This window comes from Hyaena hyaena, unplaced genomic scaffold (genome assembly GCF_003009895.1).
Source record: "Hyaena hyaena isolate Hyena2069 unplaced genomic scaffold, ASM300989v1 scaffold_168, whole genome shotgun sequence".
NCBI classification, from domain to species: domain Eukaryota; kingdom Metazoa; phylum Chordata; class Mammalia; order Carnivora; family Hyaenidae; genus Hyaena; species Hyaena hyaena.
Genome location: NW_024080800.1, coordinates 2,810,842 through 2,833,298, shown reverse-complemented (window position 1 = coordinate 2,833,298; position 22,457 = coordinate 2,810,842). Strand labels below are relative to the sequence as shown.

The window sequence follows — 22,457 nt, the reverse complement described above, 5'->3', positions numbered from 1 at the left end:
TAGAGTTGGTCATTCCAGGAGCAAAGATCAGAGTGTTTAAAACAGTTGTAACTGTATTCATAAGCTCTTGGGTAGGAATTACCTTAGTGTGTTCTGAGGATTGAAAAAGATCATCGTGTTTGGAGAGCAGCAGGTGAGGGGGGAGAACAAGGTGAGGCTGGAAAGCAGGTGGGGCAGAATCGTGCAGGCCACAGTAAGGAGTTTGCATTTTATCTTGACAGCATTAGAAAGCCATTGCGAAGTTTTAAGTGAGGTTATGACCTAATCTTTTCTTCTGAAAAATATAAATTTGGGCTGCCATGTGCAAATGGTGAAGGGTGTGTTAAGAGAAGGCAGGAAGATTAGTTAGGAAACTCTTATGGCTATTCAAGAGAGAGGCTGATGGCTTGGTGGAGTGTGGCAGCTTGGGAAGAAGCAGGTGGATTTGTGTTCTGGGGGTAGAGTCCATGGGACTTACTGATAGTTTGGGAGGGATGATAGTGTCAAGGTTGATCTTGGGTTTCTGCCCTGAGCAACTTAGGATGTGGTGGCCCATTTACTGAGATGGGGAGAATCATGTAGAAAAGGAGTTGAAGAGGAAGGATATTCAGGAATTCAGGCCTGGCTTCTTTGACATGTGAAGCTGTTAAGTTTAAGCTGCCTATGAGATATTCAGTAGGAAGTTGGATGTACCCATCTGACCTGATGAGAGGTCTGGGTTGGAGTCAAACCCAGGAGTCCCCTGCATATAGACAGCTCTGGAGCCATGAGAACTGCTGAGATCTTCTGGCATATAGGAACCCCACAGGGATTGATTGATAGAATTTAGGTTCCATGAATTTGGTTGGGAAAAAGTTTTCTTGTTTTTTGGTTTTTTTTTTTTAATTTTTTACAAATAGTTTATTGTCAACTTGGTTTCCATATAACACCCAGTGCTCATCCCAACAAGTGCCCTCCTCCATGCCCATTCCCCCCGCCCCCCATCAGTCCTCTGTTCTCAGTTTTCAGGAGACTTTCATGGTTTGCCTCTCTCCCTCTCCCCCATCATTTCCCCCCTTCTTCTCCCCCTTGGTCCTCCCTTAAGTTCTTCCTAATCCTCCTATACGTGCAAACATGATATTTGTCCTTCTCTGCCTGACTTATTTCGCTCAGCATAACACCCTCAAGGTCCATCCATGTTGCTACACATGGTCAGATTTCATTCTTTCTCATTGCCATGTAGTATTCCATCGTATAGATAAACCACATCTTCTTGATCCAAGTTTTCTTGTTTTTACTAACCTCTAATTGAAAGTCAGCATTTCCTTCAATTTTGCACAATAATATTAATAATATTTGTAATGTCACCAATAGAAATCGCTATTTTTATATCACGTGACGATGCTGATATCTCGAAATAGCATTTACACTTGCCACTACTTCTGAATTATACTGTTATTAAGGCCACAATTAGATCCTTTTTTAATGTATTAATAATATATTAATAAAGAGGCACATGTTACAGTTTTGTACTTTGCTATTTCAGTAGAATTGGCTTCTTTTGTTTTTAAAAAAAAATTTTTTTTTTTTATTTATTTCTTAGAGAGAGAGAGAGAGACAATGTGAGCAGGGGAGGGTCAGAGAGAGAGGGAGATACAGAATCTGAAGCAGGCTCCAGGCTCTGAGCTAGCTGTCAGCACAGAGCCCGAAGCAGGGCTCGAAGCCCCAAACCATGAAATCATGACCTGAGCCAAAGTCGGACGCTTAACCGACTGAGCCACCCAGGTGCCCCAGAAATGGCTTCTTTTGTAATCCTTTCTATTTTGTATTATGTCTTTAAAAAATTATTCTGAGGAGACCATGGGCTTCATCAGATGACAGAAGGATTCCTGACACATTTAGAGATCAAGAAAGCTTGATAATAAGACTGTAGAATAGGGGCGCCTGGGTGGCTCAGTCGGTTGAGTATCTGACTTCAGCTCAAGTCATAATTTCATGGCTTGTGGGTTCGAGCCCCGTGTCAGGCTCTGTGCCGACAGCTCAGAGCCTGGAGCCTGCTTGAGATTCTTTGACTTTCTTTCTCTCTGCCCCTCCTGGCTCATGTTCTTTCTCTCTCTATCTCAAATATAAAAACATTAAAAAAAACTTTGTAAAATAATAATAAAAAGAAAAAAAAAGACCGTATAATAGAAAAGGCCTGAGGTTGGTTGGGGACGGAAGGTGAACCACCAGTGGGAGGTTTGAGAGGCAGGAGGAAATCCAGGAGAGAATGGCGTGCTTGCAGGAGAGTGGACAGGCTGCGTCAGAGTGGGTCAGATGGGGTGTGTGAGGTTTGGGGTTTGGTGTCATGATGTCATTGGTGATCTTAGTAAACAATTTCACCAGAAAGACTAAGAAGATACTAGATTGGAGTGGGCTGAAAGGTCAGTGGACAATGAGAAAGTAGAGATTCTGAGTATAGTCCAGAGGTGGGCAATGTTTTCATATAGGGCCAGATAGTACACGTTTCTGGCTTTGCAGGCCCTTTGATCTGTGTTACAACCTCTGCCTTGTAGTGTGAAAACAACCACTAGATAATACATGCACGAATGGGCGTGGCTGTGTTCCAACGAAACTTCATTTACAGACACAGATGGCAAACCAGATTTGACCTATTAGCTGTACTTTGCCAAGCCCAGGCATAGATAACTCTTCGGAGGAGTTTGGATAGGAAGTGAAGTGGAAAAATTAGGAAGTAATTGAAGGGAGACAAAGAGTATATGAATGTGTGGTGTATTTTTTAAGATGGGAGATTCTAGAGCGTATTTTTTTGGTGATGGAAAGGAACCTGTGGAGAAGAAGAGGCTGATGGTACAGCACCAGGAGAGAGAGGTTAACTGTAGCAGTAGACGCTTGGATATGCAAGAGGGGGTAGGATTAAGAGCACACAAATACTTAAACTGATTTTGTTCTGTGACTTGGGGTTACTCTGAGTGACATGAATGTCCATGTTAACAGCGAGATCAGTATGGGGAATGTGTCCCTGTATATGGTGCCCACTTACAGGACCATTTAATATGGTGAAGTAGGGCCTGGAGGAGAGCTCAGTGAGAAGGTGGTGGCGTGTAGCAGCTCATTGACTTAATTTGCTAGATTTGGAGTTAAATTTGGGACTTTGTTGGATTGGCTTGACCTGAAGTGAAACAGGTAGCTACTTTCATTTTTCTTGCAGGTATCGTCAAGACCCTCATTCTGATTCTGTGAACTGACAAGCCGTAGGAGTTGCAAAGAAGTTCTGGTTTAATATTCTCAGTCTGTTTTTCCACCGCATTTTACTTGGTATATTCTTGTCAGTAACAGGGGCTCACTTTGGCAGTTATTACAACTGAGGAGAGAGGAGGGAAGGGAGCAGGCATGTACCTCACCTCCTCTGCCTCCCCCACTATTGCAAGTCATTGTTCTAGACCTTTTGTGGATACTTCAATTCCAGGTTTTAAAAAGCATGTTTGTTCTTTTCCCCGGGGCAGTTCAGGCATCTTAGTGATCTGAAGCACATTTCCCCCCCAGAGTAGGCAGGCTTTGCCTTTTGCAGACCCCAGCACAGCAGGATCTTCAGCGTATTAAATCAGTACATATTTTCATGATGAGCACAGACAATAATCCAGGCAGTGAATTCTTTCACAGCTTTTTATGGTCATTGACTAGGCTACATGGAAGGAAGTTACAGAGGACTTAGGCACTTCTCGTCTGCTGTGGGAGCCTCCTATCACACAGACCTGCTTTCTGAAAATGGTCTGTCCCCTGCATTGACAGTATTTTCCACGGGAGTTGGGGTTTATAGACTGAAGAGAGTTCTCACCTGTGATCGTGCTCACTTTGCTCAGTTATTTCTAAGATAGGAAGACACAAGAGGAGAGTCCTTCAGCCATCCACATTATAGACTTTCTGCTTGGCTTTTTAAATTAATTTTTTTTCTGAAACCATCCAGCGAGGGAAATGCTAAAGCAAAAAGAAGAGTCATGTCCACCAGAGGTGACCACTGTCCTTTCGGATGTGTCCAGGAAATTGTATATGTCTGTGCAGGCACATGGGCTCACATGTTTATCCTTTTTTGCTTAAAGTGTGAATGAGACCATACAATATATCCTGTTCTACAACTTGCTTTCTTACCAGTCATGTCCTTCCATACTAGAACATATTGATCCCTCTCGTTCTCCTCAGGGCTGTTTCTTCTGCCTGCAACAGTCTTGTCCCGGATCTCTTCATGGATTCCTCTCTCTTCCAGTCCTTAATTAAATGCCATCTTCTTGGCGAAGCTTTCCTTAGCTGCCCTATCTAAAATCTTACTCCCTCCCCTGTCACTTCCTATTCCCTTCCCCTATTAATGACTTTCTCCTAGCACTGATTATCTGTATACTGTTTTGTTTTATTGTCTGTACCCCTCGCTGTAATGCATACCCTCCGGTGGGAGGGATTTATGACTATTGTTCACTGCCAGATCCCCAGCCTTTACAATAATGCCTGACCCCATAGCAGATACTCAGTAAATATCTGTTGAATGAATGAGGGAATGCTTATGTTGTTTTTCACATTTGGATGCAACATAATTTATAAATATTCGCCTATTGATGGACATTTAAGTTTTCCGTTTTCTCTACTGTTATGACCAATGCTATATTGAATAGTCTTATACATATATCTTTGTACTGTTGTGTAGGATAAATTCCTGGAGGTGGAATTGTGAGTTTAAAGGATAAACAAAACTTAAAATTTGAATAGTTGTCTCCCCTCCCCACTCTCAAGAAAATTACAGTCTTGCGATGATACAGTGTATTATCAAGTTACAGCCCTGTTAAGAGTGTAAAGGACACCCATTTCCAAACACCCTTGTGTACACTGGTTACAATCAACCTTTAAGCCTTTGCCAATCTGATAGATGGAAATGGTACCTCATCTTAATTTGAGTTTCTTTCATTATAAGTAAAGTTGAATACCATTTCATAGACTTACCTTTTGTGTGTCCTTTTCTGCGAGTGTCTTTATCCCCATCATCCTAATAGTTTGCTTTGCTTGCGTTTTTGCCAACACATCTTTGCTTTGGTATGTTTCCCTCTCTAGGCTGCAACCAGATCTAACCCAGAGAACAGTATACCTCTGGGCCACAGGTATTCTACACCTAGAATGCTTCTAGCCTTGGTGTTAGCATCTTCATCTGTTCTTGCTCACACTTTTTGTTTAGTTATTAGTAAAAACAATCATATAGCATACAGAGCAATCACAGCGGATGTTGCCAATGTGCTAGGCACTGTGTTCAGCACTTTTTTTTAACCTCTTTAAGTGTCACAGCAACCCTATCATGTAGTACTAGTTTGTCTCCATAAGGATAGTGAGACTGAGTAACTTGCTGGACTTCACACAGCTTGTAATGGCCGAGCCAAGATTTGAGCCTGGGCAGGGTGGCTCCGGAGCCTGCTTCCTAACCGCTGAGCACTGTTGCCTCTTGTTCAGGCATTGGGCAATGTTGCCAGTTCTGTTTTCAAGAGACCCTTCTGCCCATGTGTTCCCCATTCAGAAAATTGACTACAGTTGTGGAAACAAGGGAAAGGTATTCATGTACAGGTTGAGAAGTTTCATCTTATAAAACATTTTTTTATTAAAATTTTTTTTTAATGTCTATTTTTGAGAGAGAGAGACAGAGTATGAGCAGGAGAGGGACAGAGAGGGAGACACAGAATCTGAAACAGGCTCCAGGCTCTGAGCTGTCAGCACAGAGCTCAACGTGTGGCTCAAAATCACAAACCAAGAGATCATGACCTGGGCCGAAATTGGACGCCTAACTGATTGAACCACCCATCTTTGACGAGGCGCCCCTCATCTTTACTTATAAACTAGATTCCGCTGCATAGTTCAAAATCAAAGTGGTAGGAAAAGGTATATGGTGAGAGGTTTTACTCCCACTCTTGTCCCATCTACTCTCTTTCCCCTGACCTCTACTTTCCTTTGTTTCCTTACTTTGTACTTGGAAGTAAATGTATGTGTATGTACACATACAGAGTTTTCCTCCTTTTATACTTATAAGGTAGCATGCTATATGCACTTTTTTATACTTTGGGGTTTTTTTACTCAGCTCATCTGAAGGTTTTAAGACCATTTTATTCCTCAGATATTTATTGAGTGCCTCTTCATCCAGGCACTGTCCCAGCTTTAGAGAGACATGCAGAGAAGCATGAGACCCAGGAATCTCTGGCCTCAGGGACTTCACAGTCTTCAGGTTGATAGCACAAGTGAATATAAAGTGTGGTGTTTATATGACACGGTACTTTATTGGCTGATTCGGGCTTCCATACAAAGCACCTGCAGCCTGCTAACGTTATGAACAGGTACCTTGGTCTTTTAGGGCCAACAGAGACTCACTAAATTATAGGTCTCTTGAACACAAGAATTACCCTTACTTATCTTAACATCTCTTTCAAGACTCTATGGGTGAACAAACGAATCTGTTTATTTTATTTAAAAAAAATTTTTTAATGTTTTATTTATTTCTGAGAGAGGGAGCATGACAGTGTGAGCAGGGGAGGGTCAGAGAGACAGGGAGACTCAGAATCTGAAGCAGTCTCCAGGCTCTGAGCTGGCTGTCAGCACAGAGCCTGACGCAGGGCCCGAACCCATGAACCGTGAGATCATGACCTGAGCCGAAGTCGGACACTTAACCGGCTGAGCCACCCAGGCGCCCCCGTATTTATTTTAAATACAGACTTCAAGGAAACTGAACCCAAAGGGAAGAGTTTTAGAATCATTTTGATTTTAGAATTTATCCATGCCTGAACGGTCTTGTCAAATTGGATTAAAATGAAAATTTCATGTGCCTAATAAAGAATCAAGGGAGGAGGAATCCTCTAAAAAGAGTTTGCTTTGGGGCGCCTGGGTGGTTCAGTTGGTTAAGCGTCCAACATTGGCTCCTGTCATGATCTCACAGTTTGTGAGTTTGAGCCTCACGTCAGGCTCCGTGTGGACAACTCAGAGTGTGGAGCCTGCTTCGGGTTCTGCGTCTCCCTCTCTCTCTGTGCCTCCCCCGCTCTCAAAAATAAATAAATTTAAAATTTAATTAAAATTAAAATTTAAAAAAGAAAATTAAAAAAGTAAAAAGAGTTTGCTTTGGTGGGGGTCATCTTCTTTCCCCTTACTGAGGTTTCCTTCTCCGTTTATTCCTACCCATGGGCAGAAAGGAGAAAAGAATCAGTTAGTTCCAACTATAGTACAGTATTTTACAGCTGTGGGCAAGCTCCCCTCAATTGATTTGTCTTGGGCCTTAGCTTGTATTTATTACAACTTAATTCTATTAAAAGATGTCTTTGGTCAGTACCACCACCTACCCCCTCACCCCCTCAACAGTTCTGGACGTTCCAGGAGCCATGTGGAGGCAGTATGATACAATGGTTAGAAGAGCAGACTCTGGAACTCGTCTGCTGGCATTGGAATTCTTAAGCTGCTACTTTGGGTTGTGACAAGTTGTGACAAACAAATACTTCTTTTTGCTTTCACTGTCCCCACATAGACATCATGAATGTTAGAGATCTGTGAATTGATTCAGTTTATTTTTCCCACTGAGCTTTACAGCCAAGGACAAAACAGAAAGAGAAAATCTAGCCCTTAGATTTCTCTGAGAACTTTTTGTCAGGACCATAATGCAAATTACAATGTAACATGCACTTATTATATACATATAGTGCATGTACTGTCTAAGCATCTTAATGCTTAGTATGATGCAAGGAATATTCTGCTTTGAAAGAGGATGACTCCCAAAGAAATGAAAGAAGCCAAGGTTAAGGTCACAGGGCTAGTCATAGAACATGGGTTTCCTGCCCTTGGCTGCCAAACTGTTATTTGAAGAATTTGTGACAGAGACCCTTTCCTTTGGAAGCCTGTCACTGTAAAAAGAATCTCTTTGGAGGTATATTTTTGGGCACAAAGTAGGTTTGCTTTTCTCCCCTCATCTTTTTAGTTGTGGGAGTCTGGTGCTTCCTGCATACCTAATTTGGGTGAGGAGGGAAACATAGGGTTAGGTTAGACATGTTCCCCACATGGACACTGGGTGTGTGTTACCCCTCCCCTGCATGTCTGGAAACCCATCTTGCAGTGGGTGCAGGACAAGGGAGTCCCCTTGCTTCAGAGTCTGTTGGACATTTTCTTTGCATGATAATACTTCTGATCCGTTCTTTAGGCTCTTTATTGAGAAACTACCAAAGCATCGGGATTACAAATCGGCTGTCATTCCTGAAAAGAAAGACACAGTAAAGGTGGGTCTTCACTCTCACTGTTGCTCATCTAAAAGCTTCACAGCAGCACAGACTAACTTCAAGGTAAAAGTAGTGGTGTCCGCATCTGAGCATCAAATCCGGCAACGGGAAATAAGGCCATTTCACCAGATCAGTTATGAAGTAGCAGGTATGGGACAGTAGGGGGTATTTTACATTGTTTTTGGAAACATTGTTGCCATTGCCAAGTTGTCGCAAAGTCTTTTGACCTCTCTACTTCATTAGCCGGGAATTATTCTAATTCTTAGTTTTTGATTTTTTGTGTTTCAGAAGTTGAAGGAGATTGCATTTCCCAAAGCAGAGGAGCTGAAGGCAGAGCTATTAAAACGATATACCAAAGAATATACAGAATACAATGAAGAAAAGGTAAGTATTTAACAAAAAGGAAATTATTTTGCTTCCTTACACTGTGCCCTAGGATTGTGATAGGATATTTTCCCAGATCCTGTGACTTTAGTGTCAGAGTTTCTTTTTTTCAGCAAAGGCCAGGAACTCAAAAGGGTAGAACACAGGTGTTTAGGGTGAGGACCCTAACAGACCTTGGCTGCTTGTCCAAGAGGTGATTTGAGGGACAGAAAGTCTGTTGCTTATGTGCTATATCTAGAGTAAGAACCTAAGAACAGTGAAAATTTTCACTAAAACATAGGTTTTTAGATCACCGAATTTTGGGGTGTTGATTCACATTTGGTTATAACTGTTTATAATAATTGACTGTTTTTCAAGCTATTTTCAAATGATTCTTGTGAGGAAGAGTTAGTTAGAGCACAGAGAAACTCCAAAGGCACTGCCTGTGGTCTGTGTCGGGCGTGAAATTCACACTGCCGACAATTCCACAGTACCGTGCAGTGCTCTGCTGAGCCCTATTCTGGGCTCTGATGTTGAAAATCAGCAGAGAGGTAAACAGCTCTGAGGCATCTCTTTCTAAGGTACTGGGTGAGTGAAAAACCTTAATGAAGGGGATTGGTATTTGTTAGTTTAAAATGTCACTTTGTACTGAGCTCATCACCAGGTAAATTTTAGAGGCTTCCTTTTGGGTTAAAACTCAGTAAAGACCCCCTTACTTGGGATACAGAATGTATACACGGCAGAGTTAGAGAATAAAACCATGTCTGATACAGATTATGAGGCGTGGACAATAAGTTGCATCAAGATTTCAGTTAAGGAGATCTCTTAGTAAAAAGCTGTTAGGGAAGGGTGCTGAGGGGGTCGGGACCTTCACTGTCCTTGAAGAGTACGACTGCGGTGGCCTGGTAGACATGAGTGGTGACCGCTCTGGGCAGACACCAGCTGCTGAGGGAAGTGCGCATTCGGTGTTGGGAAGTCGGGCCCGAGCAGGGGTACACTTTAGGAAATCCCTGCTGCAAAGCCTTGTCCTCCTGAGGTGTGAAGTCACCCGAGTGTCACGTGTTACGCCTAACTCCTTTCTTCGTAGAAGAGGGAGGCGGAAGAGCTTGCCCGGAATGTGGCCATCCAGCAGGAGCTGCAGAAGGAGCGGCAGAGGGTGGCGCAGCAGAAGCAGCAGCAGCTGGAGCAGGAGCAGTTCCATGCCTTTGAGGAGATGATCCGGAACCAGGAGCTAGAAAAGGAGCGGCTGAAAATTGTGCAGGAGTTTGGGAAGGTGGACCCGGGCCTAGGGGGCCCACTGGTGCCTGACTTGGAGAAGCCCTCCCCTGATGTGTTCCCCGCCCTACCGGCCGCGTCCACACAGCCTGCGGACTGTAATACAGCGGGAAGGCCTGCCAAGCCACCCGTGGTGGACAGGTCCTTGAAACCTGGAGCGTTGAGCAACTCAGAGAGTAGTGAGTCCACTTGCTCGTGTCTTCTCCCATCTCAGGGGCAGCCAAACAGAGCGTCATTCTGGGGGGTTCCCCTAAGATTTTGTCCGTGATTCCACTCATTAGGCTCTGGTCACAGAAGCGCCTTTGATCACTATTGCCATATTGTGTCCTGTCACACTGGCCATAGTATGAAAGTGGCCTTTGCTTAAGCCGTATAACTTACCTGGCACCAGGTCGATTTTCTGAAGAGCTCATAATATCATTGAAAGTCAGACCCTCAACTTTTAAGGATTATACAGACTCGAAAGCTTCAGTGAACCAGAGACCACTGATGGTTCTCTGGAGGGGAAATTTTACAGTACCAGGTACAATTCAACAACTGATGTTTAAAAAATGAAAAAGGGTTATTGAATTGTGTTTACCCTGAAAGTGTTCCCAATCCTTATGGAGCTTAGTCAAGGTAAATACCATAGATAGTTGGTGATAATTCAGTCTAGTCATAACAACTATTGGCAGTCTTTCCTCCTCTCACCAATGATCGTCTATCTGAGAAACTAACAATTGTGGTAAAATGATGAATATACCTTGATTATTAGAATAGCTCTTTTGGGGACGGAATTTCAAGTATTACATAAGGAAGTCAGCTTTGCAGAAGATCCACTTCACAGGACAACATAAGAGCAGGCAAGGGTTTCCAGACTCCGAAGCCTGGCCTTTAGGTTTCTCCCCAGGCACTTGGCAGGCTTATCTCCTACCACTGCCTCTTCCTTCACACATATTCTGTGCTTCAGTCAGATTGGACTGTCATGTTCCTGGGGCATCCCCTGGACTAGCTTGTCCGAAGGGGGTTGTTAACACTTGCCCTGAACCTAAAATCTCCTTTCTCTCTCTCTGCCTTCCCTGCTTTTTTAAAAGTTTTGCCAGGTCTCCTTCCCTTCAATCAAATTGATTCTGTTCTTGAAACTCTCAGGGCTCTTATTATCTGTAATACAGTTGAGATCATTTACCCAATAGTGTAGTCATTTGTCAATAACTAGATTTTAACTTTTCACTGGTTAGGGCTTGGGTCTTATTCATATTTGTGTTTCCTGGGGGTTATTAAGCACAGTGTATGCACTGCAATGCACTCAGGAAGTGATTATGAAATTGAAAGGAAAGGACTGTGCCAAGCCTTAGTTCAGAATCCTCAGATACTGTCAACAGACTATCATGTGACTGTGTGGTCCCTGGTCTTGTTACCTCTCCAGCAGTTCAGAACTTGCTGTTGAACGTGCAGAAACAGAACATGCTTTTGCATTTTTATTTTTTTTTTTAGTGAAAAGTGACTGTGACAAACAGCCCCTAATTTGAGCCTGCGGGCTCTCTCCCATCGCTTCTCCCTGGTGTCCGGGGACTGGGCCCATCCTTGGCATTCTGAACCAGGCTTGTAAGCTGCTCTGTGCATTCATGCCTCTTTTGAGGACCAGAATGTGTTTTTTGTGGTTTTGTTTTGGTGCTTTAACGTTCTTCTAGATGAATACATTCAGAATTAGTTACCCAAAGTATTTTCTGTTACGCAGGATATATCTGGTGTATTTCTTTATAAGCTGTACTCTCGAATATTCTTATCTGAGATAAAGGACTTAAAAGCTCAGTTAAATGAGGAGGTTATTTTTTTTTATCCCTTGTGTTAGACTGTGACAGAGAATTCCTGGATAGCTCAGGAACTTGTTTGTTTGCTTTTCTCTCTTTTGTTTTTGTTTTAAGTAGGCTCCACACCCAGTGTGGAGCCCAGTGTGGGGATAGAACTCATCACGCTGAGATCAAGTGTCAGATGCTTAACTGACTGAGCCACCTAGGCGCCCCCAAGAGCTTGTTTTAAGTAGTAGTTTATCTTTGTCTTAACTCGAATGATTAAAGCCTGTTTTCTTGAAGTAATGTACTTGCGGGGACTCTGGCCACAACTCTCTTCCTTCTGCCATTAGGATGAGGTCCCCACTCACCGCCCAGAGTCCAAGGAACCCTAGTGATTTGGCATTGCTCTCCCAGCTCTGCCGACTCCGGGGTCTGCTTGGGATATCTCTCCCTGTGGTCTTAGACTTTCCCCCTTTCTCTATTACAGCTCCTACAATCGACGGACTGCGCCATGTGGTGGTGCCCGGGAGGCTCTGCCCACAGTTCCTCCAGTTAGCCAGTGCCAACACTGCCCGGGGAGTAGAGACATGTGGGATTCTCTGTGGAAAACTGGTAAACAACAAACGTTTTCCTGAGCTGAGACTGTTTCTTCCCCCTTGGCCTCCCGTGACTGTCAGAGAAGATATCCAGGGTCAGTTACTCTTTGCAACGATCCCTCTGCAGAAAGAACCATGGATAGCATAATGCAGCGTTACTCTGGATTTGATGATCTTGTGTTTCATTCATTTACTCAGCCCCTTGAATCAAAGGGCTAATACTAGTAGTAAGAAATAGCTAATTCCAAACTTGAGGGGAAGAGTCAGCGTTACCTATATGTCAGTTTTTGACTACCTGCTTTAAACTGAACCTTTGGGGATGAAAAGGACTAAGAGAAACAGTAAGAGGGAAACTACCTTAGACATGAGCAAAAGAAGAGAAATGGTACTATCCTGGAGCTTCTTGGGAATCACAAGTAGATACTTGTGGCTGTGGCCGGAAATTCCCACAGGGCTGTGGTACCCTGTGGCCTTGCAGAGTGCCCTCCACAGTGCACATGCGCAGCTAAGGTTGGGAGCCGCCGAGGTGAGGGACTCAAGGAGCATGGGGACTCTTGCTGGGGCGGGAAGGGCCTTGGCTTGTACCACTGTTTAACTTGCCACTGCTGTGACCACGTGGGGTTGCACTAGTGCCAGGGAGTGGTGACGGGCTGTTTTCTCCTTTGACAGATGAGGAACGAATTCACTATTACCCACGTTCTCATCCCCAAGCAAAGTGCCGGGTCTGATTATTGCAACACCGAGAACGAAGAAGAGCTTTTCCTCATACAGGACCAGCAGGGTCTCATCACACTGGGCTGGATTCATGTAAGCAATTCCGAGCTCTCTGCGGGGCAGTCCTCTAGTCTCTCACTGTGTTGTAAACACATTGCTTGTTTCTTCCTCGGAGCAAAGTGAGCTGTATCCAGATTATTTAGATGATCGTTTTTCCTTCCTTCGGATGCACACTTGACTTTCTTAGCGTACTTGACTGCTTCCACTCCAGTACTGATTTCTGGGAATTACTTAGGGATTTTTCATTTTCTTCATTTTAAAAAATGTTTTAATGAAAATGAACTTATTCCCCTAAAGTCTCAGATTCCCTTTGAGTGTGAATGGTGTTAAGATGCTGGCCTAGAGTATATGTGAATATTGACTGTAGAGGCTCTGCCTACTCATACAAATGAGGTTCCTGAAAATATCCTGAAAATATTTTAATGAGCCAAGGAAGTTAGTTAATTTAAATGCTTGAGTTTGGTCTTTGTTAAAGCAGCATACACCTTTATATAAACCAGTAGGGTCCTTAATATAGTGGATTTTCAAGTGTCTACTTATCATATGCAGCCTTCTGGTGATATTTAGGTATAAGGTAACTGTTCCTAAAGAATGTTTCTGCATTTTCCTTCCTGTTTCTTTTCAGCCCATCACTCCACAGACCAAGCTACTTTTTATGTTGTGTGATACGCTCACATACAAACAAGTCAGCTCATTTCTGAATTTGGGGAGATTACACATGCTTGTATGTTAGAACGTGGGAAATACTGACCTGGGAGGCAGTCCCATGTGCCTCTGTCCTTTCTTCATTCCGCAACATAAGTATTTGCCTTCTATTGTGTATTTTCTAGAATAGTATATGGGAGATAGGAAACTTGTTTCTCATCTGCTGGGGGATACAGAGTTGAGAAAGATATGACTTTAGTTTCATAAAGGAGATTAGACAAAGAGACAAGTTATGACTCTTCCAGGGAGGCAGGATGTGCCAAGCGCCTTGAGAAGTACAAACAGCACAGTCGAATGCAGAGGAGGGAAGGACTGCACCTGGCAGGATCTACTAAGATTTTGACAAGATAGAGGCTAAGGGAAAATTCTGGACGTAGAGGGCAGCGCTGGAATAAACAGACTGTGTTCCTGAGATGTTGAGAGGTCCAGTTTGGGATTTATGCCAGGAACCATAGTAGATAAGTAAGCTTTAACGTGATCCACTGGAGCAAGGTTCTTGGGGGTAGGCTCTTGGGTGGATAGGGAGGATAGTTCTGCTTTTTAGTAAGTGGAGAACTTTTAAATATTTTTGAGTAGAGCAATGAATGATTTGATCAAAGCTATTCTTTAGAGTATCTAACATAAAGGCAGTTTTAAAGTAGGTGGAGGCAGGGAGATCATTGAAGAGGCTAGTGTGCTGATAAGATCTAATGATGAGACTGAGGGTGATGGCATTACGTTTGGGAAGGAGATGAATGTAGAATTTCAGAGGATGTGGGGAATGAGTAAGAGGATGATGAGTAAAAGCCAGTGATGACTTAGAGAGCAGGCCTGACTCACGGGGGTGGCAGTGATCATCCCATAAGCAGAAAGAGGGGCTCCAGGAGGGTAACTTACTTGGGAAGTAGGGCTGATTGTGTGTTCACTTCTGAGCATGTGGAATTTAAAGTGTATGTGAGACATTTTGTCTGTGGAGGTAGTTATCAGGCAGTTGGCAATGCGGCTGGCAATGGGGGGTAGGGTCAAGGTTGGAAAGAGATCTGGGAGACCTCTGCATAGAGCTGACCTGCGAAGCCTTGGCACTGGAGGATAATGGATGGCAAGCTTGAGGGCAGACCGCCCAGGGGAGTGCAGGGAATAGTTGGTAATGAAGCAAAGAGATGTGAGAGCAGGGCAAGGGCAGTGTGAGCCAGAGGGCATGGAGCCAGAGGAGGAAGAGCCCTGTGAGGGTTTAAGGAGTAATGGGGATCGAGGATGTGGTGATAGTGAGATGTGCACTGTATTTTCTTTAAGATTTTATTTTTATGTAATCCGTAACACCCAACCTGGGGCTTGAACCCCCAATGATCACGAGTCACATGCTCTGCCGACTAAGCCAGCCAGGACCCCTACACACTAATTTTTTGAAGAGTTTATTTAGCTCATAGGGAAAGAAAGAAAATGGGATGGTGGCTTAAGGAGTAACCAGATTGAGAGATATTTGCTTGACTTATGGTTTAGTCTGAAAGGCTTGAACACGTGTTTTGTTTTGATTTTGTTTTTTTGAGACCTTTGTATTTGAAATATAACATATAAGTACATAGGGGTAAATGGACATTTCAGTGAATCATGAAACAAACATCTAGGTATGTGTATGACGCAGGTCAAGAGAAAACATTGTGAGAGCCATGGTCCCACCTCTGTGTTCTTGCCCTGTCCACTTCCCCTCTGATACAGACAATCTCTCTCCTGACTTTTCCAGAAATCCTTTGCTTTCTTTACAGTTTTGTTACCTAAATGTATATCCCTGAACTCAACAGTTTAGTTTTGCCTGTTTTTGAATGTTATATAAATAGAATTATATGATATGTATTCTTCTATGTCTCGCTTCTTTTGCTCAATATATTTTTTTAAAGTTTATTTTGAGAGAGACCGCGACAGTGTGAGTAGGAGAGGGGCAGAGAGAGAGAAAGAGAATCTTACGCAGACTCTGTACCGTCAGCACAGAGCCCCAGGCAGGGCTTGAACTCCTGAAACTGAGCTCATGACCTGAGCCAAAACCAAGAGTCATATGCTTAACTGGCTGAGCCACCCAGGTGCCCCTTTTGCTCAACATTTTTAAGATTCACCTACATTCTTGTGTGTAGTTGTCTGAATATGTTTGTACGCCCAGTGAGCCAATGGAGCTTAGTGGAGCATAGTGGAGTCAGGAGAGATGTAAAGGGACAGAAACTAGGTAATGTAGAGGTAGGAAAGTATTAAATCAAAAGTGCAAAAAGGGAGCTCATCTTCACATGGGGGAGAAAACACTCATCGCTCAGAGACAGAATTGAAGGAAGAGAGAAAGATACAGAGATTTTGGAGATCTATTAGGAGGGGTTCACGGAATTCTTTTGAGTCAACAGTGTTGCAGTCTAGATCCACTGCCTGGCAGGAGGGAGGGGGTGGTTTTAGGAACTGGAGTAGAGTGGGGATTGTTTGGAATGATTATGGTTTAGACTGCAGGTAGAATTCAGCCACAAATGAATTAAAGGATTTCTAAATCAGTGAGGGTCCAGCTAGGAACAAATTTAGAGCCGAAGTTGATAGTAGTATTTCAGCTCTTTTCTCCTATGATAATTTCTGTGCCATTCCTAACTGGAGATTAAAAGCAAACAAAAAAGCAAACTCTAAGGTTTGCTCAGATCTTAACATTGGCAAGAGCATTATGCAGAAGATCAGTTCTTCCTTCTGTACTTTGCCAGCTGTAAAATCAGGTTCCCGGAGCCAAAAAGTTTAGATGGTCATGTACTGATCATCAACTACCGTGTGAGCCTCCAGTTCAGTATTTGAGAGTCTCCTTCAGCTGGCCTCAGCCCTGCCTTAGCTCATATTGCTGTCCCGTGGCTGCTCTGCTCCTACCCAGGCACCAAGGCGCCCCCCGGCATCCACTGTCTTCGTTCATTTCGGGTCCCTTGGTTCATTGTTTTCTCTTCATAAAAATGCCTTCCTCTGTCTCCAGCATGATGGACACAACTATTTTTTCAAGAAATCCAATTGTTAAGGGAAGGAAAAAGAGAAAGCACAATAGAGGGGAACAGAGGCTCAAGACAAGGTTTTTTGATTTAGTTTAACAATTATTTATTGAGCTCCTATGTGTCCCTATATTGTCTTTCTACTTTAGATCAGAGGCCTGGATCCTCTTGTTCCACGGACTTGTTTGTTCCCAGTTGAAGTTCTTTGTTCTAACTGTGGGATGAAAGGTGTTGGCACAGGCCATTTGTCCCTTGCAGTCTATAGGATCATATTGTTAGGTGGAAACTGCTTTTCCCTTGTGGTCACCAAAGTTCTTCCCTGCGTGTGGAGTTGCGGTCAGCACTCAGCTAACGTGTTCCCGGGCCTGCAAGCCTCTTCCACAGTGAGCTGGTCACAGCATTCCGTGGCGCGGTGCTTCCCGGATGCTGCTGCACAGAAGAATTGTTGAATGGCCTTTTTTTTTTTTTTTTTTTTTTTTTAATTTCAGGATGGCTGTTTCTCGGAGTGGGGCACAGGAGCCTGTGGTTTTGACAGGCTCCTTAAGAGTCTCATTTTGTACATGGCAGGTTTGAAGATACTGATCAAGTATACTTATTTCTTTGCTGTGCTTTCTGTCAGTGAAGGTGGGTGGACTTTTTGAGTCATACTGGGTCGTCTTTTTCCATTCTTGTTCTCTACAGTCACACCCTTCTAAGGTGAACATGAGACATGATGTGGTTATTCATTTGTGCACAAAGAATGTGCTCAATCAAACATTAAATGATTGAAAACAAACGAGAGCCGTTGAATGCACCTTTTGAGGGTGCTTTAACTGATTACCCTCAAATTCCAATATCTTGGTCCTTTTCCCAAACAAGATAGGGTCCTCTGTGTGATGTAACCACTCTTGCCTCTGCTCCTCTTGTCCTCGGCTGGTATGATTTTGGCCACAGGACAGCTTTTGTCATTTTTACCCTTAGAGCTCCACACCCATGCTTGACCTTTTAACACCTCTGTCTGGAAGAATTCTTCATCCAACCATGGTTTGTTAAGTCCTTGACTTCTACCATGTGCAATATTGGACAGCATATACCATCTGTTCCAGAATGGATGACCCTCCATTGCCCTGGAAGAGCTTGTGAGGGGCCAAAGAAGTCTTGATGGTCAATTAGAAATTATGAGTTTCCTCTCAAATACTCGTGTCACACTATACTTGTTTACAGTGTTCAAAAGTAATGAACTTTAGGCGTACCCCCTCGTGGCTGCCAGTGACTTTGTACTTGTGAAGGGGATTGTGGCCAGCTATTGAGAACCATTTGGCTCTGTTTCCTTCATGGGCCAGGCTTGGCTGTTTCACTCAGAGGGGTCTCTGACGTGTTTTTCTCTTCTCAGACTCATCCCACGCAGACCGCCTTCCTCTCCAGTGTTGACCTACACACTCATTGTTCCTACCAAATGATGTTGCCAGAGTCAATAGCCATTGTTTGCTCCCCCAAGTTCCAGGAGTAAGTACATAGATGCGGTTCCGGCATTTCAAGGAGACAGTGGGGAAAAGCATCTAAGGAAAAGCTCTCTATTCAGACAATCTTGTTCTTTGTAAAGTATATAGATTGTGGTATTAACTGGCTGTTCTAAAAGGTTTCCTGTTAGGCACCATATCCTGATATTCCTACTATGCTTGTTTAAAAAGATATCAAAGCAATAATTTTGATGCTTTTCTAAGAAGAGGACATAAGCAGTTTGAAGTGTTTGACTTGAAGCAATGAGAATTTCAGAAGGCTGATGTCAGATTAGAGAATTTAAAATCAAACAGATTATCTCAGTTAAATTTTTTTCATTCTAAAGCCTGTTATTTACTATAAATTCTCCCAGCAAAACTAGTATGGTGGCAGTGGTGAGTCATTCCCGAACTCTGATTCATTCACCAGGGAAGAGACCTGTGCGCCAGCATAGTTTTGAAGCTGTCTCAAAATGAGTTCTGTGTGTGTGCGTGCATGTGTGTGTGTGTTTGGGACTGAGTAGACACCTTTGCTTGATTTGGCCCTGCTTTTTCTTATTGCAGAACTGGATTCTTTAAACTAACTGACCATGGACTAGAGGAGATTTCCTCCTGTCGCCAGAAAGGATTTCATCCACACAGCAAGGATCCACCTCTCTTCTGCGTATGTATCTGTGTAGAAGAAATCAGGGCTGTGCTTCAAGCAGGGAGGATGGTCAGAGCTGATGAGGTGCATTGTCCTTTCTGACCCATGTCGAAGATCAGCCTTGTCACTTATATTTGTGAATCTTCCCAAAAAGGATATACATGGGAAGCAGTGTGGGATAGCAGTGGATTTGAGGTGTAGCTCTGCCATTGAAGGACTGTCTGACTTTGATCAGACTTCATCTTCCTGGGCCTCAGCCCACTCATCTGTAAAGGGGGCTGACAATGATGATAATACCAACCTGATAGAGTTATTGAGAGGATTAAATGAAGTAATTTGCAGAAAGTACCTGGTGCAGTAGCTGACTTGTTAAATGTTAATTTTTTTCCCCTTCATCAACACCAGTTGCTAAGCCTGTATTTCAATAAGAGGTTTGAATTCAAAGGAAAAAAGTCATTTAAGATAGGTAAAGTACATTTGATTTTGCAATTTGGCTTAAAAGGGGTTTTTATGACCTTTTTGGGACGCTTTTTTTCCTCAGCTGTCAGTTTCAGTTGCTGTTAGAGCAGTGTGTTTCAACTTGCCCTCAAACCTAGCGTGATAGGCTGCCTCACTCCATGCTGCCCATGGAGTGTGGTTATTTCTCTTGGCTTCATTAAAAAGTGACCGGTATAGAAAAGAGACTCAGAACTTTGTCACATAAAAGGAACTGGGGATGTTTGTTTATTTATTTTTAACATTTATTTATTTTTGAGAGAGAGAGAGAGCAGAGGAGGGTCAGAGAGAGAGGGAGACAAAATCTGAAACAGGCTCCAGGCTCTGAGCTGACGGCACAGGGCCCGATGCGGGGCTTGAGCCCACGAGCCATGAGATCACGACCTGAGCCAAAGTCGGACGCTTAACCAACTGAGCTACCCAGGCGCCCCGAACTGGGGATGTTTAGAAGCGAAACCTCAGGGAGGCTCTGAAAACCGGCTTTAAGTATTAGAAGAATTGTTGTATAGAAAGGTATTGAGTACATGTCATAGGACTCTCAGAACTAAAACTAAGACCTTGTGGAATGACAGTTTTCAGCTGAGCATGAGAAAGCACTTTCTGACAGATCTCTTGAAAATAGGTCGGTCTGCCTTGAAATGTAATAAGTGTCTAGGTACCAGGAGGGCGAAACAGAGGCTGCAAGAAAAGTGCCCAGGTTTTCTGTTATAAAGGCCTCTTTGCATGTCAAAAGTAAGTGTTCCCCATGTGACAGTGGGCATACTAATAGCTGGTTAACATAGTGAGCCCCCACCCCAAAAAACTAATGAATTCAGCAGTCCTTTCAAATAAATGGGTATTTTGTGAATGACTCTAGAATATACATCCATTTGAAAAGTAAATGAAGATAAACGGGCCCACATTGATTCAGGCGACATACAGGGAGGGATTAGAGAGTCCCTGATTCCAGACCTCTTACCGTAAGTGCCATTTAAGTAGCAGCCCGGCTTCCAGACTGGGAACCACTAGCCAGAAAGCATGTTAAATCAGCAGTTTGAACCAAATGACTTCTTAGAATTTTTCAGGACTTTCCCTCTTTCCTTTTCCCCCCGCTGTAGAGCTGCAGCCACGTGACCGTTGTGGACAGAGCAGTGACCATCACAGACCTGCGATGAGAATTTGACTTGAACACTTCCCAAGAACTATAAAACCATATCAGTGTACTGTAGCTCCTTAATTTAAACTTTCCAGAAAGCTCTGGAAGCGTTTTTAGACAGAATTGAAAGTGAGTATCACCTGGGGGAGAACTGATTTTCTGTTTCTGGTTTGAAAAGAAATAATTGGCTGTATTTCTTAGGCAAGTGTGGAGACTAGCATGATCCTGCTAAGACAACTTTTCAGTCTGTCTGCAATTAAAAAATTAAGTTGATAGAATGGTGTAGTGAACACTTACATACCCTTTGTTCTAGAGTCACCAGTTAACATTTTTTTCTTCTCAGCTAGCCTTCCGATTTCTCCGCCGATTTGTTTATTGTTTACCTTTGGGATTATTAAGGGCATCTATGCAGAAATTTGGAAGCCATTTAGAAAATCTTTGGGTTTTCCTGTGGTTTATGACAATATTAATGAAGCTTATTACAAGGATGAGGGACAGCTCACTTTGTCTGACCAGGCTTGAAAACCCTAAAGAATGATTTTTGTCCAAAAGTATTGTTATTTAACAAATATTTCAGGATATTTTTTCTTCTACAATAAAATAACCATTAACTTATTTTGTGCGTGTATGTGTGCTCCGGAGGGATCTGTTTGATCAAGCGTTGTCTAAACAGGCTAACTCAAAGGTCTGGTTGTTTGGGGAAAGGTGAGGGGAAAATGGAATTTGAGCTATACTGACATTGAAGGTGTGTCCCAGTTCACAGTTAACTGTTAAGTGGTTTTGTCTGCCTGTTGCTGCCTTCCAGGGCTGTGAGTTCTCTGTTCTTTTGGTGTAGTCTCAAGTGGGTCATCCCATTCACTTCCTCTGTCTGCCCTAAAAGCTTTCAGCTAAAGAGAATAGAGGCTTTATTTGGAGTGCCAGGTTACCCTCCAAATGAATGATTACATTCCTTTGCCACCCCACCCTACCAATTTTATTGTGTTGTCTATTCTTTTCTGACTCGGGCAACAAGTAGGAAGGTGTTTGAAGCTGCAGTTGATTCTGTATTTTCCTTTCTGTGAGTTGAGCCTAGTGTTGTAAGGTGGCCTAGAAATAATGGTATTGTGTGTGACCCCTCAGGTGAGGGCAGGAGGGTAAATGCCTCGCCTAAGAGAAAAATATTTCTTTTTATATCAAAATTCTATAGGAAAGAGTCTGCAAATGTATGAAGTTTTGCTTCATTTTAAAGTTTTGTGTCCTTATAATTAAGTTCTTTATCACGTAGGTTAGTGTTCTTGAACTTTTCCCCTGGAAGAACCAAGTCCCTCTATACTTCTTCTCTTGGGTTCTTAACTCCCAGGGTATCAGAAACTCTTTCTTCTGTAGTTCTGGTGCAGGTGGGAACGTGGGACCAAGCGCGTCTGGGAAGGAGGATGAATTCTGTCACTGCCTTCCTTTCCCTCCTGTGCCTGCAGAGGCGGCCTGGGCTGTTCCACCTTGCCCAGTCTGTGATTGCCCCAGTCTGGTAGTTTCTAGGAAATTCATCCTTTTCTTTCCATGCTCAGGACTTACTTGGACTGGTGCAGTAACAGGTTTCTACCAGGTCTCTCTTCTCTCTCTCTTTTAGGATTTCTTGACTCCAGTCTGTTCTGCCCAGTACAGTCAGGAGATGCTTCCCACATTACAGCCCTCCTCATGTTTCCTCTCTTGCTCCAAAACCTGCAATGTCTTTGCATTGCCTCAGACTTAACGTAACCTTTACTTAGAACTTTCTGCATATGGCCACATAACGCTCTTGCCCCTGGCTACACATTCAAATACTCATAAAAAAATACTGATGCTTGTGCTCAACCCACCACCAGTGAATTCCGAATCTCTGGGGTGGGGCCCCAGACAGTGTTTTTTGTTTGTTTTGTTTTTGTCTTGGTCTCTAAAGCTGCTAGGGCGCAGCCAGAGTTGAAAAGCACTGCAGGAGTCATAGTTCAGGGGCCACTAAACCTGAGAAGTGGGAGCTCTCCTATCCACCTCTACAC

General features: G+C 43.3%; 1 protein-coding gene across 3 annotated transcripts in view; it reads left to right on the top strand.

The window, feature by feature from the left end:
- Nucleotides 1–21,061, top strand: part of LOC120237024 (STAM binding protein) — a 44,037-nt gene extending 22,976 nt beyond the window's left edge. For all 3 annotated transcript variants that reach the window (XM_039240160.1, XM_039240158.1, XM_039240159.1), the window contains exons 3-10: nt 8,159–8,234; nt 8,523–8,618; nt 9,685–10,051; nt 12,132–12,256; nt 12,910–13,047; nt 18,064–18,176; nt 18,734–18,833; nt 20,408–21,061. In XM_039240160.1, the coding sequence (XP_039096091.1) occupies nt 8,159–8,234; nt 8,523–8,618; nt 9,685–10,051; nt 12,132–12,256; nt 12,910–13,047; nt 18,064–18,176; nt 18,734–18,833; nt 20,408–20,464 (1,072 nt within the window). In that variant the 3' untranslated portion in view covers nt 20,465–21,061. The remainder of the gene's footprint in view (nt 1–8,158; nt 8,235–8,522; nt 8,619–9,684; nt 10,052–12,131; nt 12,257–12,909; nt 13,048–18,063; nt 18,177–18,733; nt 18,834–20,407) is intronic.
- The last annotated feature ends 1,396 nt before the right edge of the window (nt 21,062–22,457 follow it).